Source organism: Drosophila grimshawi, unplaced genomic scaffold (assembly GCF_018153295.1).
Source record: "Drosophila grimshawi isolate 15287-2541.00 unplaced genomic scaffold, ASM1815329v1 contig_44, whole genome shotgun sequence".
Lineage (NCBI taxonomy): Eukaryota > Metazoa > Arthropoda > Insecta > Diptera > Drosophilidae > Drosophila > Drosophila grimshawi.
Window position 1 is genome coordinate 3801622 of NW_025063240.1, and position 14816 is coordinate 3816437.

At 40.7% G+C, this 14816-nt stretch overlaps 2 protein-coding genes across 2 annotated transcripts; both read right to left on the bottom strand.

The window, feature by feature from the left end:
* Positions 1-155: 155 nt before the first annotated feature.
* LOC6556447 (fumarylacetoacetase) lies at positions 156-2207 on the bottom strand. Its single transcript, XM_001985298.2, has 5 exons — positions 1973-2207; positions 1464-1547; positions 1263-1396; positions 608-1209; positions 156-547 (listed from the first exon to the last, which is right to left on the bottom strand). The coding sequence occupies exons 1-5, from the start codon at positions 2057-2059 to the stop codon at positions 201-203; spliced, it is 1254 nt and encodes a 417-aa protein (XP_001985334.1). The 5' UTR covers positions 2060-2207; the 3' UTR covers positions 156-200.
* A 221-nt stretch (positions 2208-2428) lies between these two features.
* On the bottom strand, positions 2429-13909 carry LOC6556448 (glutamate decarboxylase). The gene is given in 9 exon segments (XM_001985297.3): positions 2429-4105; positions 4171-4515; positions 5097-5175; positions 6646-6713; positions 6782-7017; positions 7020-7346; positions 9440-9676; positions 12648-12716; positions 13742-13909. Coding segments are annotated over 8 exon segments (1527 nt in total). The 5' UTR covers positions 12709-12716; positions 13742-13909; the 3' UTR covers positions 2429-3931.
* Between the last annotated feature and the right edge of the window lie 907 nt (positions 13910-14816).

A 14816-nucleotide genomic window follows, 5' to 3' on the forward strand; every position in this document is an offset into this window, starting at 1 on the left:
AAGCAGCGTGGAATGACACACACGACAATTGGCGCTCCCAGAGAGCGCGAGAGCGCAACAGACATACACACAGAGAGAGAAAGTGCGCAAGAGAGCGAGAGAGCAGCAAAGAGCTGAAATCACTTGTTGAATGCCCAAAACAAAGTGAGAATGAGTACAGTTCAGGATGGTTTCTTTATTGAGTAACGAACATATATTTATTATTGTTCGATTGGGTGAGCCGGCAGCACTTGACCGGCACAAGTGCCAAATCCTATGCGCAAACCATTCTTCTCGCAGTGGCCGCGTATGATGACCTCATCGTAGTCCTGGAGAAATTTGCGCGTTTTGCCGCCTTGCAAATCCACCGTTTTAGTGCCGCGCCAACACAGCTCCAAGAGGGAACCATATGAATCGGGCGTCTCGCCACTAATCGTGCCCGATGCCATCAAATCACCAGGACGCAAATTGCAGCCAGTTATCGAATGATGTGCGATCTGCTGCAGCGGTGTCCAATATAAATGCTTAAAGTTGGACTTGCTAATGAGCGTCTCATTATCATTGGCAGCTGAAGATCATAAATAAAATGGAAATAAAATTGATGCATTTATATTTCTTAGAAACTCACGCTTCAGGGACACTTCCAAATTGATGTCAAAGTTGAAGGGCAAAGTCTGACGCAAATATGGCAGCACTTCCGGTTCCTGTGGGAAATTGTCCAGCAAAAATGGCTTCAGCGCTGCCGTCGTCACGACCCACGGTGATATGGTTGTGCCCATATTCTTGGCTGTAAATGGACCTAGCGGCACATATTCCCATTTCTGGATGTCACGAGCGCTCCAGTCGTTCATGAGTGTGAAGCCAAACACATTCTGCCAGGCATCATCCACCTTGATGGGATCGCCCAACTTATTGCCGGGTCCGCCAATGAAGAAGGCCATTTCCAGTTCAAAGTCCATAAGCTTGCAAGCACCGAAGATCGGCTTCTCGGCACCCTCGGGCAATGTCTGACCCAGGGGACGGCGTATTGGAGTGCCTGAGACGACAACAGAGCTGGCGCGTCCATGATAACCCACTGGTAGATGGCGCCAATTGGGCATGAGAGCATTGGCGGCGCCTCGGAACATAATGCCCACATTAGTGGCATGATGAATCGAGGAGTAAAAGTCCGTATAGTCACCGATCTGTGCCGGCAGATGCAGTGAAATCTCCGACTGATGCACAATTGCACTGCAAATGAATCACTTGTAATTTGTATCTGCAATATTTGCAGTGCAACTTACACGCTTCTTAAGTCCACATTCTGTTCCACTTCAGAGCCTTTGAGTAGCAGTTGCTGGGTTCGTGTCCTTACTGCATCCCAAGCTTCGTGGCCCAAGCTCATCAGCAAGTTAAGCGTTTCAGCCTGTAGGGCAGCCTATAAAATGCCATAATGCAGTATGAATATACATCAAGCAGTGCGGCAAGCAGTGAACAGAACTTACCTGCAGCGGGACTGCAAACAAATGCGATACAACTTTTAGATCCAACACGTGCTCACCAATGGCGACGCACAGGCGATGAACCGTCTACAATACGATATAAGGAAATTATACGACATTAATCTACGATATTCACAGTCTAGATAAGCAGCAGCTGCAGCAGATACAGGTGTTGTACATTTATAGTTAGTTGTTGTTGTTTTTATACATATCAAATAGAATGAATGTTTTTGTAAACAAACTAGTTTGCCTTTTGATTTATGCAAATGATATGCACTGAAGCGGTCTTTGTTCTAAAGTAATATTCCAAAAATAAAAAAACATGTGAAACTGGAAGTCACATGGAGTATAAGGGAAAATAACTAAAAAAAAATCGCTTACAAATATGACTTTAGAAAAAATCGAGAAACTCACTGAAAAATCGAAATTTTACTTTACTAATAATGTTTCATTACTTGTTTCATTGTAGATATTACTATAATTTATTATATATTTTGAAATGGGTTACTTACTTTTGATTTGGTTGAGAAGACAGCATATGGCAAATTTTCCAAGGGAAAATCGCTGCCCGCTGGCACTGGCACAAAGCTTGCTGTCATTTTATTCAAGTTTACACTTTTGTTAAGTATTTTGTTGAAGATTTTACAACTTTTAGGCAGTTGTATGCTGATTAAACAGATTAAAATGACAGCAACAAATGGAAGTGTGCGTAGCGCCAGAGCGATGATGACAACTGAGCGACTGCTTGAGAATGATCGTCTTTATAAATGTACATTTAATTTGGCCAGTTGCTCTTTAGCCGGTTCGGCCGGTTTCTTGTTGTGCTCTTCGGAAAACAAGCCCCTCGTTTTGTAAGAGAACCCATTGAAAACTGTGTTTTTTGTATGCTCTTTGGTTACTTGTATTTATTATTTACTCATATATTTATATTTTTGTGTGTATGTATATATCTTTATTAAGATGCTGGAATAATTGCATTTATTCGAATTCTCAAATACATATACATAAATTTATACATCGTATTGCAAATTATGTGATCTGACTTTTCAAGTATTCCATTTAATTGTTAATATATCTGATATACACATATGTAGTTTTATTTTGATAGAACTTAGTTAACACCATACTAAAATACAGTTCATATATATTTTTGGAATTATTTATATTGTTAAGAATATTTGTGTACAGCGCGTGTAGTTATGAATTGTTTATACCCATTACCCATGGGGTACTTGGATTTTAAGTTTACTAATTTGGGTTTTTTCTTTCACTATTAATCCATGCCATTTTCAACACGCGGCTGCTGCTTCAAACCAGGTTAAAATACAACAAAAGTCAACTAAAATTCTTGAAGTTCGAACATTTTTTTGTTAATTTTCTTTTTTCATATTTTGTGTATTAATTGCATTTAATTGACACCGAATATATCTCATATATATATCAGATATTTATCATGATAAATAAAGTCTAGTAACCATTGTTCAACTAAATTATTCGATTATACGTATTCTTGTATGTATATAGCACAGTTCGATACTTGGACTAGTTTTGGCCTAAGTTCCCATCAAGCTTCATTCAGTTGAATATAGTTCATATAGGGTCTTGGAGCCTTCATAAACTCAACAGCAAAACTGAGTTAGAAAACTGCGATTTTCAACCAATTTCTTGGATTATACGATTACAATTTTAATAAGCACAGGTCTCTTTTGATACATGTATAGTTTAAAGGTACATACAATTGCCTGAAGCATAAACTTTGCAATAGATCAACTTTAGATATACTTTTTTATATAGCAGCAACAGAATTCACATACTTTAACCAATTAAATCAAAATTACTTCATTTCCATCATTTCATATGTTAAGATAGCAAAATCAGTTTTTAGTCACACATTCGAAATTCTCTTTTTTTTTAAGTTTTTTTTTTTGGGACTCAAACTTTGGTTTTGAGATTCAGTTGGGTGTTTTTTTTTTGGTGGTGAATGTGGCGGGTGGTTGTTGTAGTTGTATTCATTTATAAATATACATCTAGATATTTATAGAGTTGAACTATTTAATTTTAAACATGTAATGTGCAACAGTCGTAATAAACTATTTGAATTATTCATTAAATGTGAAACATAAAATCAACTTGGCTCTTATAAGTTTCGATAACATTTTGATTATAAGTATGTGAGTACATATGTTTAAAAGTCTTCCAATATTTGATAGGCTTTTAGAACAGTATAACAGAAAAAAGGAACCAAACGTAACATTTAGTAACATTTTGTTTTGTTTTTTGTTTTTGTTTTTTTTTTTTCCAGAAACAAATGTACAGCAACATTGAACTTTGATTAGTTGGAAGTTCCCAATGCGTTCTTATGATATGCTTTTTACCTTAAAGATACTTCTTGGTTGTATGAACTATGCAAAACAACAGCTACTATTATCTCTCTGGAGGAAACAATGCTTGTCAACTGGAATTGAAATCGCTTACAAATCATCGCCCAATCGGTGTATCTCATCGAGCATAAAGTCCACATCCACTTCGGTCACAGCAGCCGACGAGATGATCGAGCGGAAGAAGTTGGGTCGTCGATCATCTGGCTGATAGCCGACCATAAGTGTGCCCTTCTGCATCATACGGCCCTTGATTATCGGACAGGTCTGCAATATGAGCAGATACCGATGCAACTACATATTTTTAAGGTTTCTATTCATTGATTTCTCACCTTGCCCAGCTCCACTTCCTTTTTGGCGTCATGTGGCACGCCCCTCAAACGCTTGGGTATATACCAGAATGAAACATTCACGCATTCCGGCTCCATAATCAAATGGAAACGATCAGGTTGCTCTCGAATGCGCTTCAGTTGATACTGAACCAGTTCCATCAAGCGATCCTGCTGCTGCTCGAATCCTTCGGTGCCCTTGGCGCGCCACTGCAGCCACAGCTTGAAGATGTCATTGTGGCGTCCACATTGGATTACCTTGTCGCCAGTGTCATAGCTTATGTCGTAGTGTTTGTCGGTCATGAACAGATACTCGGCCGACATCTGGTTGCAGCTGATGAGCAGGCCCTGTAAATAAAAGATTTTCGGGATCGATATAAATGAAAGTATTTCCTCCGTTTCTTTATTTATTTTTTTTTTTGCTCATAAGTCAAGTTGAAATTTTAATTAAAATTCCGCCTGCCAAAAGGCGCAACTGTGACCGATGGCAACATATTGCACAGAATGTCTAAAAAGAAGGCAAGGCCAATCGGAGGGTGGCTCTGACTGGGCGCATTTGCAAGACCTGAAGTAGCAGCAACAGGGTTGTCAAACGTTTGCTCATTCATTGTAGTTTGGAGCGGCGACAACTCCTGTATTTTGACTGCCTGCCTGCCTGTCTGCCTGTCTGTCCGTTGTTTGGCATGAAAAATAACAAGGAATTGTTTGAAACACAATTGGAATTCTTTGCACAAACAACGAACAAACAAACATTGTGCATATGCAAAAGAATGTTGTGGAAGTAGTCCCCAAAACTCGAGGAAGGAGCAGGTTTAAAATGAGAAGTTTCACTGGCTTAAATATATAATTGTGATCCGATTATTTGAAGCAGTTGAAAGGAAGTTGTTGTGAAAAATAAAAAGTGAATAGTATATTTAATATGTACTTACATCCTCCTTGAAATGGATAGTCGAGCACTGGAACAGTGCTCCCATTAGCTTGTGTGGATTCCAGGTAACCGAATCAACACTGCAAAAGTCAAATCATAAATGTTTAACTTATATTAAATGACATTCAATTACAAATTACAAACAATTAACACTAAGCTGCCTCGCTCTGCGGTCGGTCTTCCGTACCCTCTGAGAGTATCAGCCCTCACGCACAGCAGGACAAGGGCAGAAGCAAGTGCCATAAATTGTGGCAATTTCAAGCCGCAGCACTTTAATTGAATTCAAAGCGAGCGCAACCCCAGAGACCGAGCCTGAGGGTTGACAGACGCCACTAAACATCCCCCTGGGGGGGCCAAGAGCTATTTACAGTTACATGTGGGTGTCTATAAACATGATGCTTATGGAGTGCCAGTGTCTGGCAAAGCATGCTTCAGGTTGAGTGGCGGCATGCGGCATGCGGCTCATGCCACAAAATGTGTTGAATGCCCGAGGAGAACTTTGGCCATTGTTTTAAGCATTTGCACAAACTCACCAGAATTAAGAGCATCTCCTAAGCAGCTAGGGCCCGATACCATTAATCAAGTCAGTCTAAGCCGCAAGTTGTCAGCTGCACGCGCATTTTGATGATTAATTTATAAAGCGATTGCTATTGCTGTTCAATTAGGGCCAAACAATTTGCATGCCAAGATTTTTTTGATTGGGCAATGAATAGCCACTTGATGGATGGGGGTCCATCAATCTGAAAGTGTTTATGGGAGCACTCCCTTGACCGCAAACTGTCAATACGACAGCTGCAGTGGCGACATTTGCCTAAGCTGCCCAGGGATTTCCGGAGGGTTAGGGGTTTGTCGTAAAGTGCACTTAGGCACTCCGATTCTCCAACTTTACGTTGTACGTTTTAAGTTTAAAATTAAAAATTCCTTGCAGAGCAATCTAGAGAGAAGCAGCCGTCCGCATTGCCTTCCGGCTATTGTTCGGCGTAATTGTTGTGTAAGTAATGCCCACCAACCACCCATCCCACCCCACAAGGACAGACGGAAGGGTGTTGGCTGTGTGGAGCAAGGGAGTGCGCGGGTTGGAAATCCACTTTGTTCATTTGTTTGTCTTTTGCGTAAACGAAAATGCACTCGGCTTTGGGCCTTGTAATCCCTTTAAGCTCTGAACACCTGATGGAGGCACTAAATGACAAATTGAGATTTTTGCCACATGTCGCTGAGGGCTCTGAGTGGGGGAGAGTGCGGAATGAGTGTATTGAGTTTTGAGCGATGCGGGCCATTTGGGAGCGTTTAGATTTAAATTTACACAACAAGAGATTTCAATTTTTGTTTTTAACTTTCTGAATATGGGGGCAAAAGCAGGCTGAACAAAAGGCCAAGCCAGAAGATGAATGAGACGAGTTATTGCATGGGACATGAAGATGTGACGACAGGTTGGACTTTAATAAAGTGCCTTGTATTAAGTGACAGACAAAATGAGAATTTGAATTTAAATTTCGGATTTTATATATTTTTATCGATTTAAACTTATGGAGTTAATTGGTTGTACTTGCCGTTCGATTCCGGTGAATCTGGGATGGCGATGCTTTCGCGACATCAACAAACCACCGCCCCAAGCAGCCTGTAAAGAAATTGAAACCAAAAATTGCATTAGAAAAGTTAAGGTTTGACTTCACAAATGATACTCACATCGACGTGCATCCAGCAATTGTATTTCTGACAGATATCGGCAATGGCATTAATATCATCGAAGGCGCCCAGCACAGTGGTGCCGGCGGTGGCGTTCACAAAGAACGGAATATCGCCCTTGGCCTTGCGCTCCAGTATCAAACGCTCCAGCTCCGAGGTAATCATCTTGCCATGCTCATCGGATGGCACCATGACGCAGTGATCGGTGCCGAGACCACAGACCGCAGCGCAAGAATCGAGTAATGGCACTGATCAGATGTGAACATAACCAGAGTGCCTGGTAGACCGACCGAACCGTGCTCCTTGTAGTTGGGAAACATCTTGTGGCGAGCGGCCAGGAAGGCGTACAGATTCGAAATGGAGCCACCGGGTGCCAAAATCGAATCGCCACCCGACCACCCAATAATCTCGCGCATCTTGGTCAGAACGACGGTCTCCATGAGAATGAAGACTGGAGCTATCTCATATGTGAACATGTTCGTATTGGCAGTGGCTGTTAACCATTCGCCAGCCATGGAGATCAGATCCAAGCCGTTCGACAGCTGATTGAAGAAGTGCGGATGTCCTGTTTGGTGGTGGAGTAAAAGATTTGAGGTCCTCGTTTAATGTAGCTGAAAAATGCCAGCCGCCTTTCGACATGGCTGTCTGTCAACTGGAGCCCGCTAAGCTGACAGCAGATGTGCCTGGCAGCTGTGTTGCCATCTACGCTACACTTTTCTTTTTTTTTTTTGTTTTTTGTTTTATTAAAAATATTTCAGCTGAAACAAAGCAACAACACGGCCTCCTCCCTTCATTCGCAAAGCACGGCTGACTGGCGTTCAATACAAGGCCGGATGTGCATATGTTCAAGGGCAGACGGGCCGACGAACACATTACTGAAGCCCTGTTTGGGGTCAGCAAAATCAATAAGGCCGAGCTGTGCTTAAAGCGCCAGGTTCGTATAAAAGATGCCCCACTCTCTCTCTAGTGTCTCCTTAAATTGCTCATTTATTGCAGCTAATTGCGACTTGCAGCACACAAAATCCCACGAAAAATCACAAAATGCTTTCAGTACAAAACAGCATCAGGAGGCTGTCGGAATCCCCTCACTAAATGTCCTGGCGAACCCTTCGCCGTAGCTGTATTTTTTGTTTGGGGCGTCTGTCAGTTTACATCTTGAGTGCCATAAGTCGTGTGATTAAAATCCCATTCGCCACAAGGCTAAATTCACCCACCCACACACACAAACTTACACACAAACACAAACATTTCAATTTGCGCATGTGGTGCCAGGAGTCTCGGGACTCGAACTCGAGTCGCAACAAGGTCCTGAATCACCCTCGACCTAGACACGAGCTTACTCTGGCGGGCAGGCAGTCAGTCATTCATTCGCATCAAAGGATCAGGAATGCAGCGAGTCAGAAAATAACAACGGATTTTGATTAAAGCTTCCCTTTTTATAGAGTCGTCCTCGATGCAGACAGAAAGCCTCCTGGCTCTCGCCTTGGCATATCATGTTTCCCTCGTGGCAGGGTGCACATTATGTGAGATTATGGATCATAAATGGGATTTATATCAGGCCAGTTTACGAAGAATATGTGCTTGTTGTACTAAAAACCAAAATTCCACTGGCAAACTATGCGAATATTTCAACTTGTGAATTATGCGAATTTAAGAATTGATTTTGCCATTGAGTAAGTAAAATTTTACTTGTTGAGATTTGTGGATAGTTTATTGTTTTAATAGACAGCTTCTTAGTAAGCAATTATTATTCAGAATGTTTCTTCTTATGTGGTTCCTTTACATTACACCACAATCCATGCTTAATTACATTCATAAAGCATTCGAAAATAATCAAATTCTTGTTTATTGAGAGACTCTCTGATTGCGAGCAGTTTTAATTCAATTTTAGGCAATGAAATCTGTGCAGGACTCCTGCTACTGCCACAATTTCCTGCGTTCCCAAAGGGAAGTGGGGGAATGCTTAGCAGTGACGGAAGCTCACGCTGTTTCCTAGACAAGACCACAGTTTCCGGGGTTGGGCGGGTGATGCTTATTATCGATACTCCAAACACAATTGCGGTCACGTGCACGTCCTACTCCTGGCTGCGTCCTGGACGCCCCTTGCATTAATTTTCAATGAAATCAGGCGCATATTCACATGCAGTAATGAAAAAAAAAAAAGAAGAAAAACCCAACAAAAAGCAAAACGTGCGAATGACTTTTGGCAGCTAAAGCCGCAATCAGAAAGAACCCTTTGGCTGATTTATGATTGATGGCAAATGCGATTTAGAGGTTTTAAGGTCACTTCGGCTGAGCCTTTGGGGGAGATGGGATGAGGCTGTCGAGTGTTTGTGAAAGGTGTAAACAACGATGGACGAGACGAGCACAGCTCAATGGGCCATAAAATGACATTGTCTGTTCCGATGTCCTCTCGCAGCTAATGTGCTTATCTACAAGGCTGCACACTTTGTGCCATAATGCGACCACAAATTCCTCAGGCACGCGCCCCGTAAATTATTCCTAACAAGCATATGCTTTGTGTTTGTATGCAAATTTATGCAGAGACAAATTTGATTAACGCCAACAACTTGCTGACTGTGCAAACATGTGATAAGCTACCCCTGGGAACAAGAGCAAAACAATTCCCAGTTCAACCCATCCATTCAAATCACTTACCCGTCTTCACTTGATACTTCAGCGTTGTGGCACAGTCCTCGATCAACTGCTGCAGCGGCAGAGCCCTATCCGGCACTTCCAAGTCGAGCAGACGCTTCATATCCTCCGGATGATGAAAGTCCAGCACCTTTTCATTGCGATCGTTCGTTGCCTTCACAAAGTCCAACAGCACATCGATAACTTTCAACAGAAACTCACGTGTCTCGGCTCCAGCAGTGACTGTTGTGGGCATCAGATCTACGATAAAAAGAGCCACAAAAAATGGCATAATGCATATTGTCAGTGGACTTCGGCTGCGCTCTTATCGCTGAGCATTAAAAAGAGGAAATTTGGTGGAGCGTACGCTGCTGCTGACAGTGTAAATGACTTTTTGCCTTATCTGGCCGCAGTACCTTGTTATGATATATGATTACTATTGTGATTGTGATGGGCATTTGTGGGCGGGCTTTGTTTGAAATTGAAATGGCTGAGCCATAAAAAACAGATTTAATTTTGCTACCCATACAGTGGGCAGTGCTACCTTTTATATAAGTTGTATAATAAAAATGTCTCCTTTCTTTTCCACTTTATTCAATTAAAAAAAAAAATTAATGCTGAATCTCAAAAATATATGTTGTTCTATTCAGTTGTAGTTTTGTTACATTAAACTGAAATCGGACTTTAGAATGCGAGTAAATTGTGTCCTCAAGTTTAATATTATATTCAAAGTTTCAAAAGCATTTCTTATTAACATTATATCCCATAGGTCAGATTTAGGGACATGCCTAAGCTGTGATTCGATTTCAAAAACCCTGGGTTTTCTGTTAATGGTTTGACATGTATAATAATATCACATTCAAAGTTTGAAAAACTTATCTGACTCGACTTGCGTGTTAAAATTGTACTCTAAAATCGGATTGAGATTCAGGTTTAAACCTTCCACAGCCATAATTCTGTTAACAGTTATCCGATTTTCGAGGGCTTTTTGATCATTATTACTTAGAGTGTTATTATAATAGACTAACTTAGTTTCTTATACTTTACATTATAATAACCACAAATCGAGCACAGTATTTCTTATGTATTTCGTATATATATATATAAGATTCTATTTTCTTATGTGGCCTGCTTCAGTTTATTGCTGAATGTAATCACTTTTGCTGAGTTTGCGCACATTTTAAGATTTTATGGCTCATGGCCACATGCAGTGCCAGTCTGTGGCTTTTGGGATTTGGAAAATTCGAGGACGAGGTTGAATTACAGCGGATGGCTTTGCTGGCAGGCCTTGGCTGTGGTTGCTGCTATTAATTGCCTGGCTTTATAATGAAATTAATGTTGGCCACCAAGCGCCCATCTGGAAACGCCCAGCACAGCTATTTTCTGGCGCGAAATCAATGGAAGAAAAGTTAACGTTGCGCATGATTGCCATTAAAAGCGCATCAGGCGAAGCCTGGCGAATTTCAATTCAAATAAATAGCAACCACACCAGGCCACCAGCAGTTCCAGACAAATTGTAGCAATTTCAAAATTCCACAAGTTTACAGCAAAGTTAAATAAAATTTAATGTGCTGAGCTGTTATGAGATGAGCGAACTTAATGTCAAAGACAGCCGTGGCCAGAGCTCTCAGCCTGCCCACCCTGACTACAGATCCCGATTCTGCCTCCACTCACACATATGTATGTATATATGTGTGTGTGTGTGTGTACTCTCCATCCCGCTCTTACATGTAAGCGTGCGTAATATCCTGTGACTAAACGGTTTATGTTTGTTGTGCTTTCAATTTCGTGCACGCGTCTGGCAGCACCTTTTGGCATGTGTCCTGCTTCTGGTCCTGGCTACAGTTGGTGGTTGGTGGCTGGCTGCCTTTGACTTTTGGTCGTCTGTCTGTTCGTCTGCCTGTGCGACTGTTTGTCTGTTTGTTTGCTGGCCAAAAATCTGTTACAAGGCATTCGGCAGTTTCACGCTTCAGCGAAGCCAAACGGCCCAACAATTTATCAAGGTCTGTTGCAGGAGCTGCTGCCACTGGCAGCGAGTGTCCTGGACAGTGCGCCAATATGCTTGTCGAGTTTAGTAAGTGTGTGTGTGTGTGTGTGTGTGCATGTGTATGTGTGTGTGTGTGAGTGAGTGCGTCCTTGTGGTTGTCCTTCGCAGCGTTTTGTTTACCAGTGTCAGTTTAACACTCTCATTTATTATTTACTCAGCAAATAGATTTTTGTTTAGTTATGTTGAGGAATTGCACAGACAAATGCTGCAGTTACTTATGACTTATAATTATGAGATTTGTAGACGATTTAATCTTAGCAGTGGAACTATTATATAGGAAATAATTCTAATTTTTAATAAAAAAAAGTTTGTTAAATAATAAAATATTATTTAATATTTATTAAATATATTTTTATACCCTGAAACCTATTTAAAAATGGGTAAAAATGGTAAAATACTTTTGTGCAAATGTATGTAATAGGCAGAAACATCTCCGACCCCATAAAGTATATATATTCTTGATCAGAAGCCATGTTCGTGTGTCCGTCCGTTTGTCTGTATGAGCACGCGGATCTCAGAGACTATAAGGACTTCAGACTTCAAATTTGGAATACAGGCTGTCGTATACCCGGCTCAGAACAAGTTTGCTAAATTTATCGATAACTGCCTTCGTTACTCGAATATCGATACATTTAGATTTCCGATAGCAACTGCTACACTTTTAAAGGCAGAATTTTCTAATTTATACATAATATACATATGCATATTATGGATAAATTACCCAAATTTCATCAAGATGGGATAAGAAACACCCAAATTATAGTCGAAAATACATTCTCGTTTCTATCAGCATCAGAGCCTGTGCTTGCTAAAAGAAACGAAACGCGTGCTTTTGCAGAGCTGCTCACATTTGGGTGCAAAATATGTTAAAAATAAATTTACCAATAAAACTACAATATACTTGTTGTTCTAATTTTTATTAGCATTTCAAAAACTATAAACTCTCTTACAGACGGGAAAAGGAATCAATCTATAATCAGCACATAAATTTATATGATTCTTATGATGTAATTTAATAATGTTTGTATTTTATTTTTAGTCAGAAAATATACCTAGATTTAAGCTTAACTAAAAAGGCATTCCGTTTCATACAGTATATTTATGGAATATTATAATATATAGTGTATATGAAGAATTTAAGCATTCATATGATAATAGATAGCCAAGTTTACGAAATGTACTCACCATATGCCGTCAGTTTACCCGTCCTTTCGGAGAGCTTGTACCCGTTCGGATTGAGCGACATTTTCTCCTCTGCAATAAAACACAAGAACAAAAGATGAGCACAGAGCGTGGAAAATAAGGTCTAGATCAATGTCGTCTTAAACTAGGCAATGATACAATGACCAAATGTTATGCAATTATATAGCCCTGAACAAATCTTACTTCACACTGCACATATATTTGTATAGATATATCTCAATTAGAAGTAAATAGTTACACAATTCTCAAGACCAAAAACAGATACCTACAATTACATAACCAACACCAAAAGCTTGGGAATTGGGCGCGAAAATGCAACGGTTGGGTAAATAAACAGAAAATCGAATGGAAGGAGAGATATCTGGTATATGTATATGTGTAGTAATATATAACTTCCAGCTAGGCAGCAAGGACAACTGAAGGACAAAATTGGTGTGTGAGTGTGGGTGGCACACAATTTTCTATATATAGAGTAAACAATGCATGTACACAGATTTTATATACTAAAACTGAGGTCTGCGTGGATTCCAAATACATAGTATATACGGAGCTGGGCCCCATCTGCAATTGCGCAGTGAGTTTCAACTTAATTTCCTTGTATGTGTATGTGTGTGTGTGAGTCTCTGTGTATATACAGCATTTGGATACAGACAGCGCGACAGCTGTAGTTAATGGGTAAAAACCTTCAACCTTACCAAACTCTTATATAAGAGACACCCACTCCGATTATTGAGTTAAAAAGTGGCCTAGAAAAAGTTGAGCACTGATAATACGATGTCTTACCGATTATCCTGCGGATATCGTCGATGTATTGCTTTAGATAATTCACTTTGGCTGCTTGTTGGCAATTACGTGTGGGAAGCGAAAATGTGCGATAGTTGTAGTACTATTAACAATACTAAAAACAACAAACAAAATGGCGTTTGCGAACGAGCGAGCGAAATGAGCGTTAAGGTTTAGGCTGCCTAACTAGCTAGAGTTAGTTAGTTTGATTCAGTAATCTTTGGAGATGATCTGGAATGCGATAGATATTGGTGACTGACTGGTGCTACTGGTATGTGATAGCTACAACTTACAAAACTCGATTAACGAACAAACGCGAGTTTTCACGGCAAGCGTTCAACTGTAAAGCACTCTGAAACTGAACCGAACGGGACGGAACAAATTGGCTAACTGTTACGATTTGGTTTTGAGTCGGTTCTGAAGCTGGTTGGGCTTTGCTAAAAGCAGCTACACTCGCTGACGATCTGCGGAGCTATGAGCACCAACATCCGCTTGTGGCGCCTACGAAGCTTCTGCGATGTTACGCACAAAATGGCTACCCACCTACACACACAGACACACACAGACACACACACACAGACACAGTCAGACCCATATATATATGCCATTTTGAGCTGTGTGTTGCATAACCTTCACAACAGCAAAGACATTCCAAGCTTGTTATGTGTGAGCACGTCGTATATATGCAGATGTGTAAGCGTGTATTTGTATTTGTTGCCCACATTTGGGCGCCAAAGTGCGCAGGCAAGCGACTACAATGACGTCACTGGCTTTTTGGGCAACCATCTTGGTCCTCCAAGATGGGCGGAGCTACATTAAGGGGCGGCGGCATATCCACGTATCCAACAGATACATACCCAAACAGCAAACATCTGCGCATGCTCCGGAATTTCTTGGACTGACAATTTTATGCCCCACTCTCAGCAAAGCTGTAATTTTTTTTATTTTTATAAATTTAAGTGGCAGGCGTTGCTGTTGTTGTACATACAACAGTTTTTTTTTATCAGGCACTTTGTCTGTTTTTGCCATGTGATGTGGCAGAATGAAAAGCTAATTAACGAACTAATTTTGCAACTGTTTTTGACATTTACAATGCTGAAGTTTTTTATTGCCAGTCCGGCAAAAAGGAAAACGCAATTTGTGCAGGCAAAAACCTTGGAGCCCTTTTTCTCAACCAAAAAGGAAACAATAAACCAGCATGTACAAAACATACCTAGACAATTATGTACATATGTGTTGGTCTATATGGCAATTTATGGATTTTTTCCGGGCACGCAGAAATTTAGGTCAAAGTAGGGCGCCCAAAAAAATAGCACCTATACGGATACAGTTTCTGACATACACAGATACAATTTGCAATATGGAGGA